This window comes from Anabrus simplex, chromosome 7 (assembly GCF_040414725.1).
Source record: "Anabrus simplex isolate iqAnaSimp1 chromosome 7, ASM4041472v1, whole genome shotgun sequence".
Lineage (NCBI taxonomy): Eukaryota > Metazoa > Arthropoda > Insecta > Orthoptera > Tettigoniidae > Anabrus > Anabrus simplex.
In genome coordinates, this window is record NC_090271.1 from 236553193 (window position 1) to 236566767 (window position 13575).

The 13575-nt window shown below is 38.0% G+C and overlaps 1 protein-coding gene across 3 annotated transcripts in view; it reads left to right on the forward strand.

Moving 5' to 3' along the window:
- Positions 1-13575, forward strand: part of FipoQ (F-box/LRR-repeat protein FipoQ) — a 201714-nt gene that overhangs the window by 157223 nt on the left and 30916 nt on the right. For all 3 annotated transcript variants that reach the window (XM_067151622.2, XM_067151625.2, XM_067151623.2), the window contains 2 exons: positions 6490-6650; positions 11325-11430. In XM_067151622.2, the coding sequence (XP_067007723.1) occupies positions 6490-6650; positions 11325-11430 (267 nt within the window). The remainder of the gene's footprint in view (positions 1-6489; positions 6651-11324; positions 11431-13575) is intronic.

Sequence of the window (13575 nt, forward strand, 5' to 3'; positions counted from 1 at the left end):
TGTTTCTGGCACAGGAATACACATTCTTAATTACATTTTTGCTCAAATCAGTACCGGTATATGATATTTCAACAATCTGTCTTCTATCCCCTAAAAATGATTTGAACCAGTCATAAGCCATTCCCCGAACTCCATACATGTATAACTTTTCTAAAAGCAAGCTGTGGTCAATTATATCAAAAGCTTTTGTTAAGTCCAAGAAAATACCTAAACATGCGCCACATGAACATATTGAAGTTTTTACATACGTCATGCACTACAGATTATACATACCTCGTGCATCGTATACTCACAGAGTTTTAAGTGTAAGAATTAAACATCAAAAATCTAAATTCTAGTTTCATTCGGACGTGCAATATTTCAACTCTGCTACACTGATAGGTCCGGAAGTCAAGTGAGATAACAGTGTCAGATGCGGCTGGCGAGCCGTTTATTACCCACTTTCGTAAGTCAATCAGTTAGTTAGTCAGACAGTGAAGTTTGACTTGTACATGGTAGCCAGTGGCACGTAATTATGCTTTGTGTGTAACTGTTTATTGCATGTCGTTTTCTGGTGGTTTTGTAAACGGACCTCACAAACATGTTTTCGGTGCCGAAAAAACAGAAACTTAACAATGGTAGTGACAAGATTTTTAAAGAACAGTGGACAAGGGAATTCGGACTGATAGAAAGAAGCAATAAAGCTTTGTCTTGCCTGTGTTCGAGAACAGTTGTATCGCGCTCTTTTACTGTAAAGCGCCATTTCGAGGCGAACTATTCAAATGTTCTTTTCATTACAAATGAAGAAAGAAGGGAGTTCGTTTCAAAAAAAAAAAAAAAAAAAAAAAAAAAAGCAATACACAAAACGAGCCAAGTTATTTCTTTCATATCATCTTTCTGGCCAAGGAATAATATCAGTGCGGCTGTTTCCATATGTCTCACTGCATAGTACAGCATGGGAAACCACTTTCTGACGGTGAGTACTTGAAGACTTTCTAATTGATGTCCGACACGTTATTTGAAGACTTTCTTAACAAAAAACAAAGAATGAACAGAATTTTAAAATGCCAGCCAGCAGGAATACCGCTAAGGATAGAATAATAATGAGTGAAAAGGTTTCGGAGCAATAGAAATCTGATTTGGATAACTCCCAAATGCATTCATTATGTCTGGATGAAAGCGCGGACATGAACGCATCACATTTTCTTGTGGAAATGTGATCAGGGAGGAATTATTTAAATTGCTGAGCTTACGAACTACGACAACAAGGAAAGATACACTGACTGACAGAGCAAATGCAACACCAAGGAGGAGTGGTTCGAAAGGGATGAAAGTTGGGGGAAAAACAGAGTCGGCACGGAAGAATAATTGATGTTTATTTCAAACCGATATGCAGGTTACACAATGCGCACGGCATCGACTCAGTAGGATGTAGGACCACCACGAGCGGCGATGCACGCAGAAACACGTCGAGGTACAGAGTCAATAAGAGTGCGGATGGTGTCCTGAGGGATGGTTCTCCATTCTCTGTGAACCATTTGCCACAGTTGGTCATCCGTACGAGGCTGGGGCAGAGTTTGCAAACGGCGTCCAATGAGATCCCACACGTGTTCGATTGGTGAGAGATCCGGAGAGCACGCTGGCCACGGAAGCATCTGTACACCTCGTAGAGCCTGTTGGGAGATGCGAGCAGTGTGTGGGCGGGCATTATCCTGCTGAAACAGAGCATTGGGCAGCCCCTGAAGGTACGGGAGTGCCACCGGCCGCAGCACATGCTGCACGTAGCGGTGGGCATTTAACGTGCCTTGAATACGTACTAGAGGTGACGTGGAATCATACGCAATAGCGCCCCAAACCATGATGCCGCGTTGTCTAGCGGTAGGGCGCTCCACAGTTACTGCCGGATTTGACCTTTCTCCACGCCGACGCCACACTCGTCTGCGGTGACTATCACTGACAGAACAGAAGCGTGACTCATCGGAGAACACGACGTTCCGCCATTCCCTCATCCAAGTCGCTCTAGCCCGGCACCATGCCAGGCGTGCACGTCTATGCTGTGGAGTCAATGGTAGTCTTCTGAGCGGACGCCGGGAGTGCAGGCCTCCTTCAACCAATCGACGGGAAATTGTTCTGGTCGATATTGGAACAGCCAGGGTATCTTGCACATGCTGAAGAATGGCGGTTGACGTGGCGTGCGGGGCTGCCACCGCTTGGCGGCGGATGCGCCGATCCTCGCGTGCTGACGTCACTCGGGCTGCGCCTGGACCCCTCGCACGTGCCACATGTCCCTGCGCCAACCATCTTCGCCACAGGCGCTGCACCGTGGACACATCCCTATGGGTATCGGCTGCGATTTGACGAAGCGACCAACCTGCCCTTCTCAGCCCGATCACCATACCCCTCGTAAAGTCGTCTGTCTGCTGGAAATACCTCCGTTGACGGCGGCCTGGCATTCGTAGCTATACACGTGTCCTGTGGCACACGACAACACGTTCTACAATGACTGTCGGCTGAGAAATCACGGTACGAAGTGGGCCATTCGCCAACGCCGTGTCCCATTTATCGTTCGCTACGTGCGCAGCACAGCGGCGCATTTCACATCATGAGCATACCTCAGTGACGTCAGTCTACCCTGCAATTGGCATAAAGTTCTGACCACTCCTTCTTGGTGTTGCATTTGCTCTGTCAGTCAGTGTATAATGAAGTGAAGCAATATTTTGTATTAAAAATGGGGTTTGACTAACAGAAAACTGTGTCTGTATCAATTAACGCTGCCCCAAGTATGGTAGGTATTCATAATGGGTTCGTGAAATTTCTTCAAGAAGAAGAAGAACAAGTTAACACCCTATTATACAGTTCCATCGTATGTTACACCAGGAAATCCTGCGAAAGAAGATATGAGGTCATTTGAAAGTGTACCCTCGGTGGTAATTAAACTTTTGAACTTCGTATCTGCACGTGCTCTAAATAATCGCTAGTATACATGAAGTGGAATCTCAAAATGGCGGACTTCGCTGGCTGAGTCGTGTGCAAGAACTCCCGAGTTTGTCGAGCTCTTGGACGAAATTAGCTTCTTCATGATAGAAAATCAGGAAGAATACCCAGAAGTGACTGTGCGATTGAATTTTTCCCTGTTATTTTACGGCAGTATACAATGATGTGAATAATGACCAGAAAGGAAAGGGACATACTGCAGATAGATTGTTTGAGATCATAAAATCGTTCCAGAGAAACGTGAAGTATTCCTCAGGGATGTTGAAATAAAGACATTAAAGTACTTTCCTTCACTTACAGTACAACTTGAATTGATGTTAAATTTTGCAGATCAGTTCACTTTTGAAGACACAAAAAGTATTTGTAAGAAGTATGTGGACGTATTACAGAATTCAAAAAAAACTAATTTCCAAGATATTTTTCCGATTTCGAGATTTGAAGAAAACATTGGTCGTCATTTCAAAAACCGCATAATGCACAAATGAGTGAAATTAAGGTCATTTTTAGTTGATGATATGGAAATGGAGTTGACTGAATTTCAATAAAGCGCTTACATGGGTGAACAAATCTGTATAACTTAGTGAAGCATTGATGAAAATCGAGTGTGCTGTTGATGGTGAATACACCCTCCAGAAGCTAGAGAACTTAATACTTGAACAGTGGCACAGCCTCCCACAACTATTTTCGGCCATGAAGAAACTTGCTACAGGGTTACTTACTTTGTTGCAAGTTTCACACTAAATGTGAGAACGATATTTCATTTGAAGTCCGTTGACAATATTATTATTTTTTATTTTTATATCCGATAATATTTAATGACGAAGTACGTTACAATGGGAGCTTATTATATATATATTTTTTTACAAAATGTTATGTATTCTCAAAACTAACAAATTTAAAAATGAATGTTTTGCAGTATTTGCAAAATACGACCACGGAACATGCAATCAAATATATTTACAAGTTATATATCTAATAAATGAATAATAAATAAATAATAAATTATTCATCAATTCATTAATTAATATCATATTGTGAAATATATTTGGGAATCAGGAAAGGAAGAAGGGCGGGGTAATCGCAGCCATTCCTTAAAGGAAAATAAGTGGCACAGTAAACAGTTGAGAAAAATAAACCAGACTTAAAATGGCACTCTAGCTGGAAAAGGTTCGCCATCCCTGCTCTAGATGCACTAGCTGTGCCCTTACTCTTGCAGCCATATGGAGACTTCTCTGGTGCGTGCTGAGAGAGCTATGCAACACGGTAGATCCTTGACTAAGATTTATAACATGGTGGTTGGTGGATAGGAAAGCTTTTCCAGTTTAATACTTAGATGCATATCATGTACAGTCTTTGACTCATTTCTCTCAAGGTAACAGTATGCTTCTGAAATCTCAGTTGAAACTGTGTTGCATTGTGTGGTCTTTGGAAAGATCCCAATACGGGACATGATGTATGTAAAGAGACTTTGATTGGACTTATTTCCTTTAGTTCCCACTCGAACATAGGCTGTCTCATCTCACTCTATTGCTTGCGATCCTCTTCACCTCTCTCCAGCTCTTTTCCTGTTGTCGACCTTCATCTTCGACAGAATATCTCTAGAAGTGTTTAGGCCTTCTCTTCCTCTGAGTGCCCTAGGGATTCCACTAAAGTACTTGTTTCTCAATGGCACTGTCTGCTTTCCTGAGTGTGTGTTCTAACCACTTCCATTTTCTTCTTTTCAATTGATTTTTGATCTGTTCTTCTGATGCTCATGTCCATTTGCAATTACCTTTGACCTGTATATATGGTGGGGCTGATGACCTTAGATGTTAGGCCCCTTTAAACATCATCATCATCATCATCATCATCATCATCATCATCATCATCATCATCATCATCATCATCATCATCAGTAAATACGGTATTTAGTATCCTTCTGAGACACCTATTTGTGAAAACCTGTAGTCTATTTGTAATTTGATTTGTGATTTTTCACAGTATATGAAAATAAACCTTAAGACATATCTGACTCTACTGCTTGCACAGGCTCGCTTGTTTGATATATATATAAAAGTACAGTGACTTAACCCTCAAAAAGTCCCCACGTTAATTTTTTAGGCTACCCTTGCGATCAAATTCATTTAGCTTGCTGTAATCTCTTATACCTCTCTAAGTGACCTTGACCATGAAGTGTTGTGCGAGTGCTTATAATTAGAATTGCTGTGACGGGCGTTAGCGCTCTTTCTTCACAGGTGGGGTGTCATCATACCTCCGCGCGACCACTATCGTAACATTTCCGGCTCAGTACTCAGTTCTCACTTGAGTGGTGAAAGTCTCATTTTCTATGAAAATGTGTTGCTATGAACGGCAGGAGGCTAGAATACGCAAACTTTTAGAAGAATATGAAAGTTGTGAAGAACATTTCGATTAGTCAGATCCAGAAGAAAGCGACTATTGTGGGGAACTTATCCAAGACAGTGATACAGAGGCTGATAGCGAAGAAAATAATGACAGACAGAGTGATAATGATTCAGTTCACCATGAAGGAGGAAATCGTTACTTGGTTAAAGATAAACAGACTAAGTGGAAGAAAGATCCCCCTCCAAGGAACTTGGGACGCAGCAACAAAACATAGTATTACATCTCCCTGGTGTCGACACTCGTGCTAAAAGAGCTCGAGTGTTTTTCGCTATTCGTGGATGGTGTAATGATCAGAACTATTACTAATATTGTACAAACATTTACATAGACACTATTGCCGGAAATTATTCGAGAGATGGCGATGCTAAATATACCGATGAGTCCAAAATAAAGTGTGTAATTGGTATTCTGATACTAGCAGTTGTTTATCACTCTGGATATCAAGTAAGACGACAAACGTCCGAGAACAAGCTCCGAAACAATCACAGTGCACAGTATGCCCTAGAAACAAAGATGTAAAGACTAACTAGTACTGTGATCACTGCTGTAGAGTTGTAGAGTGTCTGAAACGTTTGAGAAATATGTGTGAAAAATGTTACCAAGATTCAGGTGAACCACAAAGTGATACAGACTAAGTTTCTGACCTTGTGTTATGTTGAATGTTTTCTTACATGTCTTTACTTCAATCTGATAACAGAAACATTGAGTGTAATTCAAATATATTCTTGTATTAATTTGTTTTTTACTGAAATGCAGAAATTGATTAATAATTTCAATATTTTCGTATGTTTGGATTTTTGTTGATGAATGTTTCGCATATTATGATTTTCATATGCTAGTCTCATTTGTAAATCTATATTACACATAATAAAATGCATTTTTGGAAAAAAATGTCTTTATGTAGGTTGTACTGTGAAATGATAGTTGGGGTGTTGTCAACACCCCGCGCGACTACTAACGTTTCAAATGAGTGAGCGACTCCATGAGGGTTAAGGCTCATCCTGTATAACTTATTGAAGACCCTGAATTGGATTACAGAGATATAAACAAATCACATTTGCTGTACAGCATGTTAAACTGATTTGGTGATGATTTATATGCTGTTGTGTTTAGGAACATATGAGAAGGTAGAAGAAGAGGAGGAGGAAATCTATGAGGTGATAAACGTCCACAAGCTGAAGTCAGCCACTCCTAACCTGCGTGTCATTAATCTGTATGGTATCAACTTTGTTGACGACAGCCACATTGAGGCCTTCAGTTCGAACTGTATCCAGGTGAACAACACTTCTTATTCTTAATCTTGAAATATACATTACTAAATCCCCATTTATATCCAATATAACCTGTTCTTATGAACTGAGTTGATATAACTTGCATTTCCTGTTAGGAAGTATAGTAAGTTAAATAAATTTATGTAGCCCTATATATTTTCATGAGTGTTTTATTTGTTGATTAACTGATCACATTGGAATTGTTACTTTGTTTATTGAATAGAGTTTGTGTAATGGTAAAGGTTCTACATTTTGTCAGATTTCAAACTCATTTGTGTAAGAAGTTCTATTATTTGGTGTCAAGGGACTTTGTGTGGAAAGTTTGAAGATTTATTATGTTATGCGCTTTAGTGGCAAAACCAGAAGTGATGTATGGTAGTGAAGCATAACCTCAACAGAAAATTATACAATGAGACTTGAATTCATGGTAAACAAATATCTTAAGACTTAAGTATTTATGAGCCTGTAGTGGAGGATGTATACAAATAGTGAACTGCAAACCCTGTATAAAAATGTGAGTATAGTAACTGATATAAAGAAGAATTGTAGAGAAGCTGGGGAACATAATCAGGACCAAAGAAAACAGATTAACCCTAGAGTGGTAAGGTGAAATTTTGTCTCCAGAATACAAAGGTGGAATGTCTCATACCCCGTAAGAAAACAATTACATATTACCTTATCTAACATTGTTATTTATTTATTTATTTATTTATTTATTTATTTATTTATTTATTTATTTATTTATTTATTTATTTATTTATTTATTTATTTATTTATTCCTTCCTTCCTTCCTTCCTTCCTTCATTCATTCATTCATTTGCTGGGGCCATCAAGGACCACATTAAGTCTTGGCAATTAACTTTGCTTTCTACTGAGCCTAGAATCCCCTCATTCTTTCAGAGTGTGTCCGCTTTCGTTCCTCTGTCCAAGGGACACTGTGTCTTTTGTTCGGGTGTTCTTATTGGCTTAGCACATTTGTCACTTTTCTTTTCGAAGAGATCTCTGTAAAAGGCATCTTCTGGTTTGATTTTTAGCATTTGAATATCTTCTTTGGTGTTTCTAAATCAAGGTATTGTGGTTTTAGGTTTTGAATAAAAAAGTGAAAGATCTGTTTGGTCAACCTGTTTCCATCCATTTGTTTGAGGTATTTTTGCGAAGCAAAGCTAACGGTTTGGATAAAACTGTTGCAGAAGACAAAAAGTAATATAGTGACAAAGATATAAAGGTAAAAATGTCAAGTGATAAAATAGAGAAAAATAGACTATAATAATTTTTAATATGAAGTGGATGAATGAAGAAGGAATGCTAAAACGCAGTAGGGAAATACAAATGAAAAGAAGGAGAAATTGAGAAAGACAGATTATGATGGTTGGAGCTGTGGACTGGGGCATGGTGATGGATAAGGCGTGAAGAGACAGAGAAACAGTTTAGAATTTTCTTTAACCCAGCTCCATCTGGATATGGAGAGATGATGATGATGAAGTTCTTATTAAATGCAGAGTAGATGAAGGTGTGATTTTGTGAAGGGATGCAACCTTTATAGCATGAATACTTCTGGAGATATACATGACCTGCAGGAGAGAGTTCCTTGGACATTGTTGAACATTCAGTCACCACCAGTGCTATACTGAAGTATGAAATGAGCACCTAAGCCAATTCAACCTACACTATAAAGACTGAATATATTGAAACTAAATCAAGTGCATTCATGGTCAAAATCTACTGAAAACTAGGATCCTGCCTGCAGAGGCGTAGTGATGTGGATTTCTTAAGTTATTAAGCGACAGTGGGCTAATGGGTTCGAAACCCACTGTTGGCTGTCCTGAAAATAGTTTTCAATCAATCAATCAATCAATCAATCAATCAATCAATCAATCAATCAATCAATCAATCAATCAATCAATCAATCAATCAATCAATCATCTGCATTTAAGGTTGTTGCCCAGGTAACAGATACCATATCAATTGTTTAGATAGCTTTTCCTTAAACGTTTTCAAAGAACTTGGAAATTTATCAAACATTTCCCTTGATAAATTATTCCAATCCCTTACTTCCCGTCCTATAAATTAATATTTGCCCCAATTTGCCCTCATGAAATCCAACTATATCTTCATATTACGATCTTTCCTACACCGCTTAAGCTTATTCGTCTACTAATGTAATTCCATGCCATCTCTCCACTGACAGCTCGAAACATACCACATGGTTGAACATCTCATCTCCTTTCTCCCAAGTCTTCTGAGCCCAAAGTTTGCAACATTTTCATAAAATTATTCCTTTGTCAGAAATCACCCAGAACACATCGTGCTGCTTTCCTTTGGTTCTTTTCCAGTTCTCGTATCAAGTAGTCCTGGTGAGGGTCCCATACACTGGAACCATACTCTAATTGTGGTCTTACCAGAGATGTATATGCCCTATCCTTTACATCCTTACTACATTCCCTAAATACTCTCATAATCAAACCATGTGAAGAAGTATGTAAACTTTCTTAACAACCTCATTTATATAATTATCTCAATGAAGATCATTCCTTATATTAACCGCTAGGTACTTACAGTGTTTCCCATGAGGTACTACACCCACATCAACACAATGTTTAAAACTGAGAGGACTTTTCCTCTTGGTGAAACTTACAACATGACTTTTCATCCTATTTACCATTTCTGTAGTTTCCCATTTTCACTCCAGGCAAATACCAGGACAGTTCCTATTCATAGCGCACAGCCAATTCATTGCACCTCCTTATCCAATTTCATTCACCAACATTAATTTCATCTTCATTAGCTCTGCAACTGATGTTGGTGTCTGGAAGGCCATCCAACCATGTAAATTCATCTCACTTCATCCCTGACTCTGTATCAGGAAGCAGGACTAAGGGGTAGACGAACTTACTGTACATACTCAAAGGACTGCATCTGGCTTCAGCATTGTCTAATGGAAAACGTAAGCAAAGAAGTTGCAAATCACGTCTTTCAAAAATATTCTTTCTTTGAAGTTTGAAGACTAGCAAAATGCTACATATCATTATCATCACAGGAACTATAATTCATAATCAAAATGACCTAATTAGTTCTTGACTTTCTTTTGTATGCTGAATGGATTTATTAAATCACTCACAATAACCAGTTTGACTGAGTGTGACTGTACAACATGTAGAGTTCCACATCATCTATAGTCTTTTCTTTGATTCTTGTTAGTTTGTACAGTTGAATTTAATAATTTTAATTACTACACGAAGGTGCTTTCACACCCAACTTAAAAATCTGTAATGGCTGACGTTTCCTCATCATCTTTGAGAGTAAGCAAATGAATGAATGACCAGATGACTTACTTCTGAAGATATCAACCACACTTGTTAGCAAACATTCAAAGTTGGGCATGGACTAAGAAAATGATATGGGAAAATGGAAATTGCAACACCATGAAGGAATGAGTCTTCAATTTGATATGGAATGGTGCCAGCTAGGTAAGTAAACAATACCTGTTACAGGCAACTCAGATTTTTCATACCGTCCTCTCCATCATGGATGAAGCCCAGTACAGCTTAGTTGATCTGTAATCTGTGAGGTAAAATAATGTGAAGTGTTTGCTTGTGAAATGAGCCTCAGTGATGGGTAATCAGAAAACGAACAACTGCCACCAGTTGAGAGGGCCCAGATAATTGGTTTGGTGTTGGAGTGAGATATCTGTGTGGTTTGTAGCAACTCATGATGGCTGAATTGCATCTCAAATACACCGTGTATGGCAGCAGTGGTCAAATGAAGGGACCACATGGTCAGATAATGTTAATGTTATTTGTTTTACGTCCCACCAACTACTCTTTTACGGTTTTCGGAGACGCTGAGGTGCCGGAATTTAGTCCCGCAGGAGTTCTTTTACGTGCCAGTAAATCTACCGACACGAGGCTGACGTATTTGAGCACCTTCAAATACCACCGGACTGAGCCAGGATCGAGCCTGCCAAGTAGGGGTCAGAAGGCCAGCGCCTTAACCGCCTGAGCCACTCAGCCCAGCCACATGGTCAGAGACCTGGGACAGGATCGACTGGAGGAGAATTACCGCATCATTTAGATATTATATAAATTAAAAATCTAGTGTAATTTTTCCACCTAGTCAATACATTCACAGTTATTCATAATTCAAGATTGCAAAAACATCAGATTAAATGTAACAGTATGTATTTTGGCATGCATCTCTTTTATTTTGAAGTATATCTTATGAATGTATATTCTATTCATATTTTGTCATTTTCAATACATTATATTTTAAGCCTATGTTATTTCTGTGCAGCTGAAGATGGCCTAATGAGGCTGAAACATGTACTGTTATTTTTAATCTGATGTTTTTGTGATCTTGAATTGTGAATAAATTTGAATGTATTGATTAGATGGAACATTTAAACTAGTTTTTAAAATTATATAACAATCATCAATCATCAATTTCATTTCATGTAATTTGGATATCCTAGCCAGATCTTTGAGCTGTCGTGGCACCACACCAGTGTATTTCAGCTTGACGTGGGAACACTCTATATTCTGACGTGCGCATATAGGCATCTGATCGTGGAATTGAAATTTCCATTTTCCCTAGCATAATTATGTTCATGAGTAGGGATCTGTGTAGCCTTTAAACTATTTGATCCAAATTATAATGTAAGTGAAATGCATTTATTTTCAGCTGGAATGTGTGGCTGTCAACTTCTGTTCCAAGGTGACTGGATCCTGTCTCAAGACATTGTTCCAGAGGAGCAGACGTCTGCGTACACTGCTCATGAACCAAACAAGTGAGATTTTACTTTGAATGAAGGTTTTCATGTTGTGGAATACTAGATCTAATAACCTACTGCCTGTGTTTGATGATTTGCTGGTCCTCAAAATAAATATAATATGGGCAAAAGAAATGAAATCACATTCCTGTAAACTAGTATATTAATGTGAAGTATGGAAATATCTTCAGTTCTTTTACATCACATACAGGTTAATAATAATAATAATAATAATAATAATAATAATAATAATAATAATAATAATAATAATAATAATAATAAAATAATAATAATAATAATAACAACAACAACAACAACAACAACAACAACAACAACAACAACAACAGCAACAACAACAACAATAATAATAATAATAATAATAATAATAATAATAATAATAATAATAATAATAATAATAATAATAATAATAATAATAATAATAATAATAATAATAATAATAATAATTAGTTAGAGTTGTCTTTGGAAGTATCATAACTAGAGGTATATAATAATTATTCATTTTTGAAATTGTAGTAATGAAAATTGAAAATTCAAAGGAAAAGTCTCTGCATATGGTAAGTCATGATTTTCTCTGCTGAAAGTCTCAGTATTCCAAGAATTTACTTAACTTCCTGTTAGCAATGGAGTGCCCATATTCTTCAGTCATTGGTGATGATTTCCAATCTCTCTAATGAGCAAATTTAATGTCAAATTTGATTTCCTTCTTAAAAATGTTGAAAGTTCTAAGAAATTACCTTCATGGTTGTAGGGTGATGTTATCTGTTTCCCACAACAAAGTTGAATGGAAGCCTCCCATTGGGATTCATGAAGAAATCTTCTTACTAGGAAGTTCTCTATATGAACATAGGAAATATTCTGGTCATCCTCTTCTTAAAGTTTGCAAATGTTTCTTAATTTCCAGTGACTTCTGATATAATATTGTTTCACCTTTCAAGTGCCTCACTGGTACAGTAGCCAGCAGAATTTTGTATTAAAGGTGGTTGGAAATAATGTGAACCAGATACATGAGTGTTAAAGGGTTGGTCATACTGATAAATAATTTGGCAAAAATAATTCAATATCTTGCGCTGTTTTCATTTTATCAGCTGCTGAAATTAATGTACAGATCTCTGCACATGGTTATGAAGGTGTTTAGGGGTTGTAATAAGGATGTAAAGGAGAGGGCATGAAAGTCTCTAGTAAGACCCTGTAGGCCACCCCTAGTGGACTTTAACTGAACTAAAAACCGAAGATAACCTATCTTTGCTGAGGGAGAAAGGCAGCAGAAAAAAGTAAAGATGGAGTGAGCTTTTTTTGTATATTTGTGTAACGATATACACATACCATAACAATATACCATACTAGAGTATGGTTCCAGTGTATGGGACCCTAACCAAGATTACTTGATTCATGAACTGGAAAAAAACACAAAGAAGAATTTGTTCTGGGTGATGTACAAAAAAATGTTGCAAAATTTGTGCTGGGAAGACCTGGAAGAAAGAAGATGAGCTGCTCAGCTAAATGGCATGTTTGCAAGAAATCAGCTTCATTTCCCATATCCAATCCTTGATTCATTGTAAGTGGTATGTTCCGAGCTGTCAGTGGAGAGATGGTGTGGATTGACATAAGTAGATGAAGTCTTTGAAAGTAGGAAAGATCACAATATATTCAAGAGGACAAATTGGGGCAAATATTCATTCATAGGATGGGGAATTAGGGATTGGAATATCTTACCAAGGGAGATGTTCAATAAATTTTGCAATTTCTTTGAAATCATTTAAGAAAAGGCTAGGAAACAACAGATAGGGAATCTACTACCTGGGTGACTGCCCTAAATACAGATCAGTATTGAATGATTGATTGTTAGACAATCAGGTTGCTTTGCAGGTGAATTCAAATGGGCTTTACAAGGAGGAGTTGTTAAATCTGCACATTACTTAGTACAGGCTTTAGAGTCATGCCGAGAAGTCAGCATCAAACACAGCAACACTGTGGGTTTCAGTCGATGTCACCACAGCGTACCTGCTATGGCATGATCCTGTCAGCTCAGAGGTCCATGTTCAAATGCCTCCCAACCTGCCTCCTCACCAAGTTCTTTCTTTCTTTCTTTCTTTCTTTCTTTCTTTGATCGGTTTTCTCAAGCTGGTTTTAAGCTATGTGAAG